The sequence below is a fragment of the Neoarius graeffei genome, chromosome 28, assembly GCF_027579695.1.
Source record: "Neoarius graeffei isolate fNeoGra1 chromosome 28, fNeoGra1.pri, whole genome shotgun sequence".
Classification (NCBI taxonomy): domain Eukaryota; kingdom Metazoa; phylum Chordata; class Actinopteri; order Siluriformes; family Ariidae; genus Neoarius; species Neoarius graeffei.
Window position 1 is genome coordinate 43,669,545 of NC_083596.1, and position 20,094 is coordinate 43,689,638.

The 20,094-nt window shown below is 42.6% G+C and overlaps 1 protein-coding gene across 2 annotated transcripts in view; it reads left to right on the forward strand.

The window, feature by feature from the left end:
- The window catches only part of drd2b (dopamine receptor D2b), a 42,171-nt gene that overhangs the window by 13,694 nt on the left and 8,383 nt on the right, over window positions 1–20,094 (forward strand). For both annotated transcript variants that reach the window (XM_060912147.1, XM_060912149.1), the window contains exons 2-4: window positions 8,588–8,697; window positions 9,119–9,255; window positions 18,338–18,537. In XM_060912147.1, coding sequence (XP_060768130.1) covers window positions 8,588–8,697; window positions 9,119–9,255; window positions 18,338–18,537 — 447 coding nt within the window. The remainder of the gene's footprint in view (window positions 1–8,587; window positions 8,698–9,118; window positions 9,256–18,337; window positions 18,538–20,094) is intronic.

The following is a 20,094-nucleotide window of genomic DNA, read 5'->3' on the forward strand; positions in this document are numbered from 1 at the left end:
TATGCCATTCCACTTGGAAATACTTTACATTACGGAAGAAATTTCAGTTTCACTTTGTCTTTAAGTAACGTTTTGTTACGTTAATACTGATTGTCTTGATGCAGAGGCTGTAACTGGTTCTGGAAGATCAGGCACAGCTGGAGGTGCCAGAAACAATGCCCCAAATAGCACCTCTACAGCATTGTCACAGAATAAGTAGGTGGCTAAAGGTAATCCAGGAGATGGGCAGCATCTGCCTCTGATTTTGCCAGCATCCTCTTTTCAGCCACTCTGTCATTTAAGTTCTGGGTGAGACTTGTGGCAGATCTACCATAGCAGCCCCTGAGCTAATAATACCAACAACGGCCTTGGCACCTAATTTTAAACTGCACCATGCAGCTACCAACCCTACAAGTAAGCAGGGTGTACATAACGTCCTCTTTAATGTTGCCTCATTTATAGGTCAAATCTACAGACCTCTTGCTGGTGCAAATGAGAAATAATGAGCACATCATTCTAATTTGGATGTTTTGCAACAATTCATGGAGCGAACCAACTGCAGTACATCTACACTGGTACAAATCTTTACTGATACAAGGCTTTACAGGTTTTACCAGTTCGGGGTATCTTTTTTTCACATTTTGGTTGCAATTTTTTTTTTTATATCCAGTGCCTTGCCTAGAAGTAATTACCTTTTAAATGGTGCAAGAGCCCATTGATTCATTGATCCACTGGTAGCTGTTCTTCCAGAAGCTAGCACTAGGCTTGTGACATTGTGTGAAGTACAGTATACTATTGTTCAGTGCAATCACCATTTGACATTTGTCAATGTTGAAGAGGTAGAGGGTCATTTATGCCTTTTCACACCACCCTCAATGGGAACAATGAATGGTAGCTTTATCCCGTTACTTTGGGATACAATGATTACACTTTTTTTTTTGAAACATTGATTTTCTATTCAGGGCGGCACGGTGGTGTAGTGGTTAGCGCTGTCGCCTCACAGTAAGAAGGTCCGGGTTCAAGCACCGTGGCCGGCGAGGGCCTTTCCGTGCGAAGTTTGCATGTTCTCCCCGTGTCCGCGTGGGTTTCCTCCGGGTGCTCCAGTTTCCCCCACAGTCCAAAGACATGCAGGTTAGGTTAACTGGTGACTCTAAATTGACCGTAGGTGTGAATGTGAGTGTGAATGGTTGTCTGTGTCTATGTGTCAGCCCTGTGATGACCTGGCGACTTGTCCAGGGTGTACCCCGCCTTTCGCCCGTAGTCAGCTGGGATAGGCTCCAGCTTGCCTGCGACCCTGTAGAAGGATAAAGCGGCTAGAGATAATGAGATGAGATTTTCTATTCAAGTCCCTGTGTAAGTTGTTACTCTAGAAATACTATAATGAGCACATCAATTTAAAAACTTGCAGCTGGAACTACTGTCAAACTTGCTGTTATAGAGAACTAATCAACACTTTCTGACTAATCAGAATCGAGAATTTAACAGCACTGTAGTATAATCGTTGCCAGATAATCCATTATCCATTCAGCAGTCACATGCATACACATACGTGCCATACAGTGTCTCCTGAGTGGCTCAAGATGTGCTTCCTCTTTGAAATAATGGTTGACAAAGTGCTCTGACAGATTTACAATTTAGCAATGTGAGGATAGGCATTAAAGACAGAAATGGTTTTGATTCATTAGTCGTTTACATACTTTGAACTTTTCAATGCTCTATAAAATGAGCAGCATTAAGCTGGAAACATTTCTGTCAATGAAAAACTATTACAAGTGCTCAGGCACAATGATAATGGCATCCCAAAGCCTGCTGCACTATGCAGAATATATCCTTCTAACATAATTGTAATATCTTCTAATAAATTGATCAAAGGGCATGGTGGTGTAGTGGTTAGCGCTGTCGCCTCACAGCAAGAAGGTCCGGGTTCGAGCCCCGGGGCCGGCGAGGGCCTTTCTGTGTGGAGTTTGCATGTTCTCCCCGTGTCCGCGTGGGTTTCCTCCGGGTGCTCCGGTTTCCCCCACAGTCCAAAGACATGCAGGTTAGGTTAACTGGTGACTCTAAATTGACCGTAGGTGTGAATGTGAGTGTGAATGGTTGTCTGTGTCTATGTGTCAGCTCTGTGATGACCTGGCGACTTGTCCAGGGTGTACCCCGCCTTTCGCCCGTAGTCAGCTGGGATAGGCTCCAGCTTGCCTGCGACCCTGTAGAAGGATAAAGCGGCTAGAGATAATGAGATGAGAATGAGATGAGATAATGAGAATGAGATGAAATTGATCAAAGGTCAAATACAGAAAGAAAGCTGAAAGCAGGAGTCAAAAAGTTTGTATCTGGAAATGGAAACATTTATACATGGATCTGGAGCAGGAATAACAGAACATCAAAGTTTTCTTCTTTCTATAGCCAGCAAGAGCCGTAGGGGCACCACGGATGACATTTTAAGTCCATCATTGGTGTGTCTAAGGCATTTAAACTTGGTGGAGCCCATCCCTCTCCAGGCTTGATCAATGGACAATTTAGAGTAGCCAGTTCACCTAATGTCTTTGGACTGTGGGAAACCTGGAGGAAACCCACGCAGATACAGGGAGAAGATGCAAACTCCACACAGAATGGCCCCCACTGGCTGTGAGATTCAAACCCGGAACCTTCTTGCTGTGAGGTGACAGTGCTAACCACTGCACAACTAGCATCAAAGTCACATGGAGGGAATTGAAAGTAGCCAATTTAACTACCAGAATGATTTTTGAAGGGCAGCCAGAAACTGGAGAACCTAAAGGAAACCAACATGGAAGAACACGCAAGAGTTATCCGAGCTCAGGAACAAATCTGAGATGGTAGAAATGTGAGGAACTCTAACTTCAGTACCAGTGTACAACCTGGAAATAAATAACTATAAAGAAACAGAACTAAGGATGTGTCAATATCGATGCTTGTGTAATACCAACATCTGATACCACATGATACTGCCATGCTAAAGAACAAAATCAAAGCTCTCCCCATATCCCAAGGCACATCAGGCGGCACCGATCTCCATTTCAGTAGCCCTCAGCCACTCACATAGCTATGGTTACACTGGGTGGCCAGTCCTCTGGTAACCACAAGAGCTTGACTCCCTATTCACATCTGTATTGCAGTGCTTCACCAGATGCCAGTAGGTACCATTTTTACAATGGTCATGGGTAGAACTCAACCATGCATAGAACTCATGATCTCCCAGTCAAGAGGCAGACACACTAACCACTAGGCCAGCTCAGTGTCATGCTAAAGAACAGACGCCATGAAATGACAGTGACCTGGATGTGTATCATGATTAATTCTGTCAATTAAAGCGGACTGCAAACTGTCCATCCATCCATTATCCGTAACCGCCTATCCTGTGCAGGTTCGCAGACAAGCTGGAGCCTATCCCAGCTGACTGGGTACACCCTGGACAAGTCGCCAGATCATTGCAGGGCTGACACATAGAGACAAATGAAATTCACACACACATTCACACCTATGGTCAATTTAGAGCCACCAATTAGCCTAACCTGCATGTCTTTGGACTGTGGGGGGAAAACCAGAGCATCCAGAGGAAAGACACCGGGAGAACATGCAAACTCCACACAGAAAGGCCTCTGCTGGCCACTGGGCTTGAACCCAGAACCTTCTTGCTGTGAGGCACTAGTGCTAACCACTACACCACTGTGCCACCCAGACTGCAAACTGTGCTCTCTGAAAACAACAAGCAGAGATCCTACAACATCTTTCTATGATATAAATAACCTGATAAAACATCGTAAACAAACTCATGAGGAGCATGAGAAGTTCATTCCAGCAAATGCTGGCTACTAAAAAATGTCTACAAGCAACCTGAGGTGAGTGAAAATAACAGCTCTTACCCAGCAGGTTGTTCTTGATGATAAGCTGCAATTGGTCCTTGACAACAAAGGATTCAGGTGCAATGGAAACAAAAAAAACTGTATAGAACTGAACTGTCCCCCCCCCCCCCCCCCAAGTGAAACTATACCCACTCAATCCAAAGTAACTAATGTAGCTAGCTAATGCACTTTCTAAATATATTAGCTAACATTTTAACACATAAATAAAACATTTCATGACATCCCTGATCGATTAACCCTAAGGTTCCTCAGTATCAGTGCATCTGCAATGGGAATTCTCTTCAAGTGTAACAAGCATAGAGATAATTATTTATGTGCACTAATGGGTGCAGAGAAAGAAAGCAAGGTGTGAGTGATAACAAGGAGGTCAATAAGCCACTGAAGCTGAGCACAGGGAACAGATGTGGTCATGATACCCAACACCTCACTCCAGTAAGCTTCTTGGAGAACAACCCAAAGTGCACTTAAATATGGAGTCAAGTGCTCAAGGGTGTTTTTCAGTGTCTGTATAGTGTGAGTAATACCTTACCTTGGTGCAAAAGGTTGCATACATTGCCATTTCATGCACTGGCATTATGCTATCCTTTTTATTGCAGTTTGCAAAAAAAAAAACCCAAAATAGTCAAAGGTCACCTACACAGTACCACATTTGAGCCACTGAGATTTAGGGACATGGAATTAACCCTGTGTGTGAATCTACCAAGCATATGAACGAATCATTGTGTGGGCACTAAAGAATCCATAGAAAAGCAGAAGCGTTTCAGTGAGTGATAATAAGCAGTCATAATTCCATCAAAGGGGAGTAGGCTAGTAAAGACAAGTGTGATGTATGAATGGTAGGTGTTTCAAGGTGGCTGACTTTTTCTCATCCCATCCCATTATCTCTAGCTGCTTCATCCTGTTCAACAGGGTCGCAGGCATGCTGGAGCCTATCCCAGCTGACTACGGGCGAAAGGCGGGGTACACCCTGGACAAGTCGCCAGGTCATCACAGGGCTGACACATAGACACAGACAACCATTCACACTCACATTCACACCTATGGTCAATTTAGAGTCACCAGTTAACCTAACCTGCGTATCTTTGGACTGTGGGGGAAACCGGAGCACCCGGAGGAAACCCACATGGACACGGGGAGAACATGCAAACTCTGCACAGAAAGGCCCTCACCGGCCACGGGGCTCCAACTCGGACCTTCTTGCTGTGAGGCAACAGCGCTAACCACTACACCACCGTGCCACCCCACAATAAATGCTTCTGAGCTATTGCAGGTACTCTCACTTTTTACCTCCGCCAACTTTGTTGCTACGTTTTTGCCTTCGTTTGTTTGATTGTTCACAGCGTAACTCAAGAAGTAGGCAACAGATTTTGATGAAATTTGGAGGAAAAGTGGGGCCTGGGCTACGGAAAAATTGATTACATTTTGATGCAAATCTGAATATGTGGCTTAGCGGAGGTATGCACCAGTATTGTAGTCGAGTCACTAAACCTCAAGTTCAAGTCCAGTCTCGAGTCCCATGTTCAAGTTACTAAAGAAAATTTTGAGTTGAGTCAAGTCCAAGAACACGACTCCAACTGCATCATTTGATGGTGACTGTTGCTGCTTTTATGTGAAACCATCTCTGCTACTGTGTTGGACTAACGTTACTGCTTGACTGCCCCATTTTAGTTAATAGGCTACAGACAAAAAGCTTGTTCATTGCTCAGCAAGCCCCGCCCACTATCAACAGGGCAAGTAACATGAGAGAGGGTTAACACTAGCTAGTTCATTGGTCAGCAAGCCCCGCTATCAGCAGCGCAATGAACATAGCGTGTCACTTACTTCTCTGGGTGGGGCCTTGCCAAATGACTATTGAAGTTCAAGGTTGTCCCCGTCATCTCCTCGATAGTTCTTCTACATATGGAACACATAGCAGTGCGTTTTTTCCCACTGCACGAGAAGTCTGTATAAGCGAAGCGGACAATCCTAGGGGCGTTCTCTCCAGGCATTTTAGCGCCATTAACATTAGTTTATTCCTGAACATGACGTATGAACAGGTGAATGTGCATTCTCTTGCACAAAATTAGTATAAAAATTAATGTAGATATAAATATCTTGTGCCAAATTATTATGGCATGTTACAAAAAAATAAAGAAAAAAATCTGAGTCCTCATCTCCAATTTACGAGTCTGAATGCAGTTAATGCACGAGTCGGAGTCATCAGTGCTCAAGTCCAAGTCAAGTCACGAGTCCATAAAATTAGGGCGCGAGTCAGATTCAAGTCCTGGACTCAAGTACTACAAGCCTGGTATGCACTCTACCAAGTGCTCTTCTAGTTTTCTAATGTTTTTTAAACAAGTTATATACTCTGATTGGAAGAAGCTGATTTTTATGTTAAAACTTTGAAGTGAATCTCTAAAATTGTAATTTAAATGTATTTGTTTCTCCTTCTGTTTTATGTTTTAGGCCTTAAATAAATCAATAAACCTCGCTGAAGACACTAGGAAATCAGTGGCGGCTGCTGGTTTTTAAAACAGGGGAAGCCCATTTTACGCATTCATTGTAAAACCTGTAGGCCGGATATCAAAGCATAGAAAAGTGTGCCCCATTAGCACAGTGAACTAGACAACCCTACCTAGTGGCAGAAAGTATTTTTGCTTGTACATTTCATGTTATAGTCTGGCTTGCCAGGCTAGTGCCTCATATCCTTAATCAAAAATATCAAACATCCAAAAATCACTGGCTATTCAACGAAGAGCCTTGAACATCATACCCTGATATGCAACACAGAGTCTTTAACACAACACCCAGCTGTGCAACACATCCTTGAACATCATCTGCAACACAGTCTGGAAATTCATAACCAGGTAGGCTATGCAACACACAGAACCTTGAATATTATACCCAGGTATAACCTATAACACAGAGCCCACCATTCTCTTAACATTACTGAACAATATACACACTTCAGATTCATGAACATGAACACTATTTATACACAAATTCTGCCCTCCGCTCCTTTTCCAGAAAATGGTCTGTGACTCTGTCATACCAGCTGGTTGTGCTTTCCAGAGACTTCACCAATTTCTGTTAGCAGCTAGCACTGCAGACCCCAATAAGGCTCAAGCTAGCCTACAACCAGATTGAACTACAAATGAAATAAATGAGTGAATTCATGAATGATCAAACTGATAGAATGGATGAAAGTTAACAGAGCACAACGAGTAATATTTACATTTATTTACAGAGTAATGTACAGAGACATCAATGAGAAGAAACGTTTATATGAAAAGAAATTCGGACAGCACTTTGGCACACGACTACACTTTCTCGACATCCGCTAGGGACTGACTAATCATACTTCCGTGTTCCTCGCCGAAGTACCGCCCTCCTCATGTCTTTCAAACACTACCTCCAATAATCCTTCATCAGCCCGGCTTCTTGTCCCTCCCACTGTCTCGTTTAGTCCCAGAGAAGCCCGGCTTCCCTGGAAGTGACGATTTTGTTGATTTTAACCAATAACAATTAGCCAAAATTGGCTGTTCAGAGCCGTCTCATAGACTGCAACAGATACCCGGCTGCCAGTCAGTGTTGCCAGATACTGCTGACGTTTTCCATCCCAAAATATATTCAAAACCTGCCAAAATGCACTTAAAACCGCCCAATCTGGGAACACTGCTGCCAGTCCATAGAGCCCATTGAAATAAGAAAGGTTACAGCCTGGCAGCAAAGGTGATTCTCGTAGCGAACTGCAAGTTCGTCAGACATCACTCAAATAAGTTACAGGATAGTTATGAACATAAATACAATCTTGGGCATATATTATGTTATACAAGTTATTGTTTTAATGAGAATTCAACGTCGTAGACGCCGCAGTTTGGGGAGAGAATTTTAGGGGAAGCTCGGCTTCCCTTGTTGTCTCTGAGAAATCGCCCCTGTAGGAAATATAGGTTTAAATGTAATATATAGATATAGGTATAGATATATAGTATTTATGTGGCAATATATATTCAGAGAGAGTGAACTGACACAAATGTTGAACTTACATTAATCTTCCTTTTTTTGCAGCAGCAGCAGTGTCTCCTTCACTTTCCTGATATATTGCTTTGCCATCAAACAGGAGGTTTGATGCTTCACAAAAAATGCACTTCAGCACATTCTGGAAATTGAATGCAAACAACGTTTCATTGCTTGTACATTTATACTGATTCATCCAAACAGACATATGGCATCTAAAAAATGTTCCTGTAAAAGCACTACACACCATTCCCAGTTGAGGCATTTAAATAAACATTTAAGTGCATCTGGGAGGTGTTTTTTTTTTTCTTTCCTTCTCAGAGTTTTGCTTGGAAGAAGACCAGAATTGAGCTCAAGCCCATTTCCTATGCATAAATACTGTATGAAACTGGCATAAGGAGGGAGCTTTGTATTTTAAACAGGCCCGGTTCTATGGTGGGGCCAGGGGAGGCAGGGTGGGCCCATAAATCCAAAAGGGAGAGAGAAATTATATAATTTGCCTCCTAGACAATCTCCTGGGGCTGATTGTAATCATCTGTGTACATCTATTCAGATAAAACGAGATGAAATGCTCTTTTAAGGTCAATATTATTCAGAGGCTATTTCCCAAGAATTATATTGAAATGCTTATCATTTACAATCTATTACATAATTAATCATAGCAAAGGTTTTAACTGGTGTTTTTATCCTCATCCTTCTCAGCGATCTGATTCAGTTCAGTGTGTGTGTTGCAGGTGGTGGGCGAGTGGCGCTTCAGTAAAATTCACTGTGACATTTTTGTCACTCTGGACGTCATGATGTGCACGGCCAGCATTCTTAATCTGTGTGCAATTAGTATTGACAGGTAGGTCTCGTATGAAATTACCATCAATCCTGAGAAACAACCTCACCAAATGATGTGCAGATTGTAGTTCAAACAGGTTTTTGTTTGCTAATGAGAGTGTGAGAGAGATGGTTTGCTTTAATTGAGTGTATAAAAGTTACACCTCAGTGTCTGATGGTTACATGGAGAATAAATTAAAACTGCAGGAGACTGGATAGGATTTACTTCATGCACTTGCTGAAGTCATTGCTGTCTACGGCATGGAGAAAACCGAAGACTATAATGATGTTCAGGGAAAAAAAAAAAACCTGTCAAAATGAAAGGCAGCCATACTAGTCACTGCTGTCATAGCATGTCTCTATTTTATTGTCTTTCTGACACACTCTTTGTCTTCATCCCTCTTTCTATTCCTCCCTCCCATCTCGTTGGACCACTTCTGCAGATACACAGCTGTTGCCATGCCTCTGTTGTACAACACGCGGTACAGCTCAAAGCGCCGTGTCACCGTTATGATCTCGGTGGTTTGGGTCCTGTCCTTTGCCATCTCCTGCCCCCTGCTGTTTGGGTTAAACAACACAGGTATTTTCTTTCTTTCTTTCTTTCTTTCTTTTTCAAAACAGCTGTGATTATTTCTCAATTTTCATGATGCACGAGTTCATATGAGTGAGCGGATTTGTACAGAAATATAAAGAAGTTCTGAAGCGCTGTAGTTGGGAGTGTTATAATCGTCCTGAAATTAGGTTACTGTAAGTGTTAGGAGTGAAAATCTTGAGTGTTTGAATAAATTACCAATCATTAGATTAGGGATGGGGAGGCATCGTGGTGCACTGGTTCACACTGCCGCCTCACAGCAAGAACGTTCTGAGCGTGAACCTCGCAGCCAACTGGGGTCTTTCTGTGTGGACTTTGTATGTTCTCCCTGTGCCTGCATAGGTTTCCTCCGGGTTCTCCGGTTTCCTCGCACAGTCCAAAGACGTGCAGATTAGATCAACTGCCTTCTCTAAAAGTGCCCATAAGTGTGAATGTGAGGGGGAATGGTTGTTTATCTCTGTGACAGATTGGCGACCTGCCCAGAGTGAACCCTGTGTCTTGCCTGAAGTCAGCTGGGATTGACTCCAACTTCTCCCATGACCCTGACACATAAGTGGGATAGAAAATGAATGGATAGATTAGGGATGTAATTTGATGGCACTTTATTATTTTTTTTTACTTAAAAAAGTCCACTCTACCACTATGCCACCAAAACCATTGGAAAACACCAGAAAAAAACCCAAATGTTGAAATGGCAGCATGGTGTGTGAATTCTGGCTCTCAAATCTCAATTCTGGTTCCTCAACCTGAACTTCATTACTCATCTCATCTCATCTCATTATCTGTAGCCGCTTTATCCTTCTACAGGGTCGCAGGCAAGCTGGAGCCTATCCCAGCTGACTACGGGCGAAAGGCGGGGTACACCCTGGACAAGTCGCCAGGTCATCACAGGGCTGACACATAGACACAGACAACCATTCACACTCACATTCACACCTACGGTCAATTTAGAGTCACCAGTTAACCTAACCTGCATGTCTTTGGACTGTGGGGGAAACCGGAGCACCCGGAGGAAACCCACGCGGACACGGGGAGAACATGCAAACTCCACACAGAAAGGCCCTTGCCGGCCCCGGGGCTCGAACCCAGGACCTTCTTGCTGTGAGGCAACAGCGCTAACCACTACACCACTGTGCCGCCAACTTCATTACTGTAGTTCATAATTGGTTTCAACTAGGGTTATGTGTGGAATTTAGATTTTTTTTTTGTTATAATGACATCATGACACTGTCTTGAAATAATGGGATATTAGGTTGAAATAGTGACTGTGGCAATATCTTGAATTATTCTATCCACATTCACTGGATATGAGCAATTGCGTGCTCTGATTGGCTACTCTACTACTAGGATATCGGCTTATATACCGTGAGTAGAGATAATGGCAGAGCGTGTTGCTGAACCAACCGAGGATGAAATAAAAACTCTACTTGAAAACTTCTTCTTCTTCTACTACCTGCTCCCGCTTCTCTGCAGGGTCACTGCAGCAGTCAGTCTTCTCCAATGCCTGCGGTCTAATGTGTCTTCTTTCACTACTCTGATGACCTCCATATCATCTCTGATATTATCACTCCATCCCCTCGTGGGTCTCCCTCTCTTTCTCTTTCCTGGTGGTGCCATATACAACACCCGTTTCCCCACATACTGATCGTCTCTTTTCTCGACATGGCCATACCAGCGTAGCCTTGTAGTTCTGCATCTGGTCAAAATACTCTCCACTCCCAACACATCTCGCACTTTCTCATTCCTCACATGGTCCAATCTTGTTCATCCACATGCCCACCTACACATCTTCATCTCCGCTACTTCAAGTTGTTTTTCTTGTTTTCCTGTTGGGGTACAGTCTCTATTGCGTACAGCATGGCTGGTTGTACTACCATGCTGTAGATCTTCCCTTTAACTTTCCCTGGGACTTTCTTGTCACACAGGATCCCCGTCATTTTCTTCCAGTTCCTCCACCCAGAGTCTACCCTCCTCTTCACTTCTTTGTCTGATGTTCCTGTGTTGGTCAGCATACTGTCCAGATACTTAAATTATTGGGCCTTTAGAACTTGTGTCTTGTAGCCAGATGTTGTCAGCTTCTGTCCCATGCAGGCAGAGGTACTCTGTCTTGCTTCTTGATATCTTCATCCCCCGGGATTCCAGTGCCTCCCTCCACTTCTGTAGGTCTTCCTCCAGTTTCTCCTCGTCTGTGGCACACAGAACCACATCGTCCGCAAACATCATCTGCCACGGTGCTCTTTCCCTCACCCCCTCTGTTAAAGGATATGGGACATGAAACATAAATGCACGCTATATCAGTTTCTTTCCATTAAAAATATGAATTAATTGCATCAACAAATACAAAATCATCTATTAAATTCAGCAAAATCGTTATATTCGTGATGACTATATGGCATTTCTGCTCGACTTCCGATATGCATTTTCTACAACCGGAAGAGCCGCTGTCACGTGATCAAACGTCACAAAAACTTTCGGGCACAGCACAAGCGGGTAGATGAATGGAGAAGTAGATGACAAGAAAATTGTTTTTATAGTCTTTAAAGTACATTGGACATCATACATTGGACATCATTAGGGTGACCACCTGTCCCGCATAGCGCGTGCGCGTACAGCATTTGAAGACGAATTTATGCGTCCCGCAAATTCAGAACGTGTCCCGCATAATCGATGCTTGCTGAGGGGGATGTCGCTCTCCCCGGGCCACCCAGGCAGCCAAACGAATATTACTTGACATTTCAGCACACCACCGTCGCCACTATAGACTGTAGAACAAAACCACACACACACCCCTCACAACTGACTGGTTGTTGTCAACTTTTTGTTGTTGCCATGACACCGCACTCACGTGCACAGACAGTGACGAGGGACGCAGGTGCAACGCATGCATTGCTTTCATATTAAAAAATGGAAAAAGGTACCGGGGAGATGGCAGGTGAGGCACCGCCACCTCCAGTTAAAAAGAGAAGGTGTATGTACAGGAAAGAGTGGGGAAATGAATATTTGTGGCTGAAAGGGGTTGAGGGGGATACCGAGAGGGCTTTTTGTGACCTTTGCAAAACATCTTTCTCAATCGGACATGGCGGGGAATACGACGTGAAACGACACCGGCTCGCGGAGACTCACAAGAAACGTGTGCAACAGAAAGAAACGTCTAAATCTATGGATGCTTTCCTCCGACCTAAAAACGACTCTCTAGCTGACAAAGTGACTGCGGCAGAGGTGACGAGTGTGTATCACACTGTCCAACACGCAATATCATATCGGGCAGGACTTTTTTTCTACTGTTTCTGTGGTGCTGAGCCACTACAATTCCTGTTAATCCACTGAAAACTAAATGGAGACTTGTCACTATTCCTGCTGTACTGATGCACTGCAAAGCCTCAGACTCAATATTATATTATGATTGATTTAAAGTGAATAAATTGTAATGGAAAATAAATAAAATTGAGTAGCTTCAGTAAATCATAAGTGGAAGTGTGTCTGTCAAGTCATAATTGAATGGTCAAAATATTATGAATGTTTATTTAAAAAAAAAAACACATTTGTTTGCCTGTTCATGACCATAAATCACCAATAACAGCAGATTAGGGTATTATTGATATACCATGTAAGGTAGTATGTGCTAGAAATGGGTAAACCACTATCTGTGAGTCTTCCAGCGGCCGGCGCGGCGCAGTGGGGTCGGCGTCCCACATTGTCCCTCAAAAACATACCCCTTGTCCCCCCTTGGGCTTATGAGCAGGTGGTCACCCTAGACATCATGGTGTATTGTGCTGCTTATGGTTGCAATAATTCCAGTGGGAAATGCCCTGGAGTAAGTTTTTTTACATTCCCAAAGGACCCGAAGCTGAGGAAAGTGTGGGCTCACCTGCGCATGCGCAGTAGGCTTGGTAGGACAACTTTACAGAACACCTGTTGAAAAAAACTTTGCACTTACTGTTTCCCACAAACTGTATTCGGACCATTTCACTGAGGATTCTTTCAACATTAATACTCAGGTACTGAGCGATATTAATTCATGAAACAGGAAGCATAAAGATGAGAAAAAAAAAAAACAGTTCAAATCGGGAAGCCGCGCACACCTGCGCCAGGCTGCACAAATGCACGCAGCTTCCCGACCCAAACCGCCTCTCTCTCATCCTTACACTTCATGCCTCATGCTCCATGAACGAACATCGCTATTTTTTTTTAAAAATCGGATCTGCGCGATTCAGCCGTGAAAAAGGCGGCATCCGCCGAAAGGCGCGCTGTTTGCATCCCTGACGGAGGCCAGGGGACAGGGCAGGAATATTTTTGTTGATATGAGTGATCCGGTGCGATTTCGCGACCCCCCTGTTGAAGACCTCTGCGCTAAGCGACTGAAAGCCGAGGTAAGGATTAGTATTATAATTTTGGGTGTATCAATTATTGATTATCATAATTCTGACTCGTTTCGCCATTTTGAATGTTTTCATCTCGGACTCTGGAAGCATTGTATCTCAATCAATCTCGAAAAATATCAGCAAAAAAAAAAAAACTAGCTTGCAACGGACTTTAGCTAGATCTATGATGAACTTTCAATGTATGATACAAAAATAATACTTCTTTCAACAGATCATTAGCCTTTGAGCAGAATTGTTTTTAACTTACCAGGAAGTGTTATCGAGCCGACCGCTTTCAGTTTCATGAGGGCTGAATGAACCCTCACTCTCAGAATCATCTGACCCGTCAGAGTAAAGACAAGATCCATGTTCATGTGAATTTCCAGCTATCGGTTCGAATTGATAGGGTCTAACTTCACATCTCTGTGAAACATCGGGAATGTCACTGTCGATGGTGTCCATTTCGGTAACCTGTTTACATTAGATTCCCAAGCGCTGGCTCCTTGGAAAGTTTTTGTGACGTCACGTGACCACCTAGCTCATTAACGAATCCTTGTTTTACGCTGATGTATAAAAAAAACTTGAATAATGTGATGATTTTCACATTTTTGACACCCTGCAGTGATTTAGATGGCATTTCTTATGTCCTTTATACATAATTATGCCCAGGTAAAAATCCATGTCCCATGTCCTTTAAGCAATCCATAATGATGGCAAACAGAAACGGACTAAGAGCTGAGCCCTGATGGAGGCCTACATTGACTGGGAAAGCTTCTGTTGTTCCAGCTGCGCAGCGTACCACTGTTTTGCTATCAGTGTACATATCCTTCACCATGCGCACATACTTCTCAGGTACGACTTTCTCTCGCATGCACCAATACAGCTCCTCCCTGGGTACTCTATCATAAGCCTTTTCCAGATCGATAAAGACAGTGTGCAGGTCTTTCTGTCCTTCTCTGTACTTCTCCTGTAGCTGCCGAAGGGCGAAGATGGCATCAACCGTAGAGCGCCCTCTCATGAACCCAAACTGTTTTTCGCTCATGGTGACAATCTCTCTCAGTCGGTTCTCCACAATCCTCTCCAACAACTTCATCGTCTGGCTCATCAGTTTTATTCCTCTGTAATTTGTACAGTTCAGAATGTCGCCCTTGTTCTTGTATATGAGAACTAGCGTGCTCTTTCTCCATTCACCAGGTATTCTCTCCTCCTCCATGATCTTTCTGAACAACTCTGTCAAACATGTCACTCCAGCCGCTCCCATGCATTTCGACATTTCTATCGGGATGTTATCAGGGCCAACCGCCTTCCCATTCTTCATCTTTTTCAAGGCATTGATGACTTCAGCTTCTGAGATGATGTTCACCTGCTCTTCCACTATTGTTTGTTCAGTGCTTCTTTGGATTCTTGGGTTTTCCTCATTCATCAGTTTGTGAAAGTACTCGTGCCACCATTAGAGTATCTGTGCATTCTCTGACAGAACTGTGTCATCCTCATTTTTGATGAGCTTTGCTTGGTATATGTTCTCCGAGTCTTTGTTCTTATTCTTCCCAATTCTTAATGCTCTCTTCTGACCCTCGTTGGTATCTACGTAGGTCTTCATACAATCTCCGGTAAGCTTGGACCTTGGCAATAGCTACTGCCTTCTTTGTAGCCTTCTTCTTCTCTTTGTTCAAGGTCTTGTTTTCCTCACTGCTGTTCAGATCTAGTGCCTTCTTTGCTTCCTTCTTAGCCTGTATGCTCTCTTGCACCTCACTGCACCACCACCATGTTTCCTTCTCGGCCTTCACTTTGCCTGATGTTCTCCCCACTGTATTTTCTGCTGCTGTCCAGATGTCTTGGGCCACATTCTCCCAGGTATTGGTGCCATCTCTCTTCCTGATGTCCAATTTTCCCGTTAGTTCAGCTACAAAAAGCTCTCTGAGGGTCCTATCACCCAGTTTCTACCACTTGATCTTCGCTTCCCCACTTGTTCTTTTTGGTCATGCTTTCACAGGCCTCATAGACTACGTTCAGACTGCACCCTGAAACGACCCATATCCGATTTTTTTGCCCATATGCGACCTGTATCCGATTTGTTATTGACAATCTGAACGACACAGATCCGATTTTTTCACATGCGACCCAGGCCGCTTGGATATGTGGTCCTAAATCCGATGCATATCCGATATTTTCACATGCGACTGCAGTCTGACCGGACAGGCCGCATTCATGCGACCTACACGTCATCAACAAGAGACAAACGTCACTATTCTGTGTTGGCTAATCCCGCCTCTTTGGTGGAAAACAACAACATTTGTACAGTTTTCAGAATTTAAATAGACTTTTATAGAATTGATCAAGCTAATGGTGGATTTGGTAGGGACCTGGATGTTGATCTGTTAGCCTGATTAAATAAAACAGTTTCTATAAGTGATTTATAACTTAAACCATCCTGTATTACAAGATTATAAGATTGTTCTGGAAATTTCCAGTAATTTGACACCTTCGGTCTCATTAGCCGCCGCCACAAAAACCACATCGCCAGGTCTCGCCTCATCTCCATAGCAAACTGCACTGGTGTTTCTGCACCTTGAGCCAGCGCTGAGAGAAGTTGCAGAATTCAGCTGGCTATAAACAATCTAAATAAATATTTATAAAAATGTAGAAAAAGTTTATTAATATGACGAAATAAATATGTGCAAATTATTAAGCCTGAATTAAGAGTTTGGTAATACAGCGGCCGTATCCCAAATGACTGCCTACTGAAGCTCGAGTGCACTATATAGAGTTTAAAAATCCATTACTTCCTAGTAACATGTCGTGCACTTATATAGAAATTAGAGAGACATTTAGGAGTCAACCCTCGTTACCAGGCCACACGTTTTCATTTCAGTTCAGAAACAAAAACACACATGAGACCTCACACTTTAACACTAACCAGATAATTAAAAAAAAAAAAGAAATCATTAAACATGAAGAGTGCGCTTTTCTTTTTGTTTACGTATTACGTAGATGTACTTATTACGTGTCAATTTGCGCATGCGGGACACTTTTGGGTCGTTTTCCGTTCATATTGGAGATCGCATACAAGTCTCATATAATTGGTAATGTGAACGGCCTAACAAAAAAATCGGATTTCACAACAAATCGGATATGGGTCGTTTCAGGTTGCAGTCTGAACGTAGTGATAGTGCACACTACTGGTCTGTGTTGTGATGTCACACTCTCTCCTAGTAACACTTTACAATCTTTAACTAGTCTTTTGCTCGTTTTTCTGCACAGGATGTAATCAATCTGGGTCATAGCCCTTCCGCTCTTGTAGGTGATTAGGTGTCTTTCAGCCTTCTTGAAGTACATATTGATGACTGCCATATCTGTGCTCATAGCAAAATCCAGTAGCAATTCTCCCTCTTCATTTCTGGTCCTGTAGCCAAACCTCCCAATGACATCTTCCTTTCCGCTGTTTTCGCTCCCAATATGGCCATTGAAGTCGCTTCCAATCCAAAGTTGCTCTTGTCTTGATATTTCAGCCATTTCTTCATTCACCTCCTCCCAGAAGTTGAAAACTCTACTTGAAAACAAAACCCCCCAAAATACAAAAAAAGCAACAAAATATGGAATAAAAGTAGTTGATGATAAGAACGTATATCTTTTTTTACTTTTCAAGAATTATTATTATTATTATTATTATTATTATTATAGCATTTTTCACAAATTGTTACTGTCATTTCACCGGTTTGTTTACATTTTAAGTGGAAATGATTTTGTCGGACGTTTTGTATAAAGTTTTTATTTATCGAATTTGCAAAAAATAAAAATAAAAATGTTCCGTTTCTCAAAATCCAGTGAATGTGGATAGAATAAAACAGTTATTGCACTCAATCATATCGCTATGTGCCTCATTGGTTATCAGTTCATGTACGACTCGTTTCGTGGAATAACTGTTAAATATTATATGGCACGAGCTACTTCTGGTAAAATTGTGTGCTCCAATTGGTTCCTTGGTGGGCAGAATTTTCCCGTAATGCTCGTGGGCGATTATGAACTTTTCCCCCCAAGGTGCAGTTTCAGTGTCGCAAAAAAACAAACAAAAACAAAATGACAAAAAGATTAATTGGAAATCAAAGATGGCTAAACAAGACAAACCAGAATCACCTAGTTATTCAAGAAATGAGCAACGAAAAGCATTCAGAAACCGCTAACAGAAATTCAGTTTTGAAACCGGTAGCCATTTATTTTGCACACGTGACTCAACTACATTACAAATATGTCGTGACTGAAAGCAGCATCACGCCTCATTATAATGACCGTCTATTTTAATCTTAGAAATACAAAAGCCATATAATAAACTCCTTATTAGCCTTGCTTGCTCGGTCTTTATGGGAAAATATCAGATCTCGGTCTTTTTGTCAAGACCTTCGTCTTATATTTTCCCGTAAAGACCTTGCGCTCGGTTAATAAGTAGTTAATAATGAGATAATAAGTTGAAATAATTACATAGTGACAGTATTTTGAAATCATCAAACAAAAAGTCAAAATAATGACATAATGAAACTATTTTAAAATAAGTTACCAAGTCAAAAAATGCCAATGGTTATCTTGAAATAATGACATACAAAGTCATAATAATGAAATAATAACACCGTCTTGAAATAACAAGACATTTTTCACAGCTTGCTGTTCAGATCTTCAAGGTAACAAGAAAGTAATATCCTGCTCTATTTCCTCAGCAACACGTGACGATGCCGTGTGTGAGATTGCCAACCCAGCCTTTGTGGTGTACTCATCGATCATGTCCTTCTACGTGCCCTTCATCATCACACTTCTCGTCTACGTACAGATCTACGTGGTGCTGCGCAAGCGTCGGAAAAGAGTGAACACCAAGCGCAGTTGCCAGAGGACGGATGCCGAGCCTCAGCTTCCTCTCAAGGTGAAGCACGCCTCCAGAGCATCCCACTCACATCAGAAGCTTGTTTGAGCAGCTGCTCAAATTAATTACTTTAACAGCTGTGACTAATGTCTAGGACTGTTTTCCAGAGGGATTTTAGTAGGCGTCGCTGTTTTACAATCGTGCAGTCATTCCTTAAAGTAATGAAGGAGGTCATTTATCACAAGCCGTCAGCATACCCTTATAGAACACCGAGAAGTGAAGTGTGAAGTGAGAGTTTGAAATGAGTTTTTGAGCTTTCATACAGCCTAAAAGCTTTTGGGAAAGTAGATTCATGAGCACTGATTCAGTTCATTGAGCTCTGGGGGAACTCTGGTGACTGCAAAGCTCTTTAACCCATACATGCAGTTCTGCAGTCGAGAAGCTCGATGTCCTCAATGATGTACTCAGTGTGTAATTGTGGCAAATGGATAGATGATGCATGGTAACTACTCAGTGGTAGTTAAAGCACATTAATGACATAGCGTAGCAATTTGTCTGTGTTTGGATGCTCATTTTTGAGCCTTGGGTGTTTATCATTATTTGATGAGACGTTTGGCCTGGGTCACACTTATAGTCACACTGAATATGCATTATTTAGCAGACAGCATAAAAAAATGTGCAGCCATTAAGGCTGGGAAAATCCTGCCACATAAAAGATTACAGGCAATTTCCAACAACTTTATTGTCTTTCTGTTTAGAATGGGGATTAAGGTGATGCATGTTACCATTTTTTTAATACCCCGCTGGTCGAAATGCCCGAAGGGGGATTATGTCATGGCGATGTCCGTCCATCCATCTGTCCGTCCTGGGAAGGGTGCTCACCTTCTGAAATCAACTCTTCTCACAATTTTTGGAGGAATTTCACAAAACTTGGGATGATTCTTTGTTATCTGTCAGTAGTACGCATATTGTAATTTCATTCAATTCGGTCACATTTTACCAGAGCTACAGCCCTTGATTAACAAAATTATACTTTGACAATTTCATGAGAGTATGTTTTCCTTCTGAAATCAGCTCCTCTCAATTTTTGGAGGAATTTCACGAAACTTGGCAAAAGGCATTGTTATGTGTCAGTAGTATGCATATTGTTATTTTGTTCAATTTGGTCGTATTTTACCAGAGTTGTGGCCCTTGATTAACAACCTTGTACTTTCACAAATTCATGAAGGTGTGCTTCCCTTCCACGGGCGATTGCTCTAAGACAACGAGGGAGGCTCAGTCTCCTCTAAAAATGACGAACACCGTGTAGGATGAATTGCACTAGGCTTATGTTATAGCCGACCTTATAACATTGCTATTTCAGATCCAGAATCATAGAAATATATGTGCTCAACCCAACTACAGTGCGAAATCATTCCGTTATAACTTTCCCCAGTTCGCCTAATGTGTGCGCGTGAGTTTTTCCCCCTCGTGACAGCGCGATGCAGCCCAGCCTCAGTGGACTTCAATGGCATTTGGGAGCTCTGTGCTTTTCAATATCAAAATGCAAGACAGTTATTGGACAAATACTGCGAAAATGCCCGCCCACGGACTCCCAGCCTCACAGTGGGAGGGACA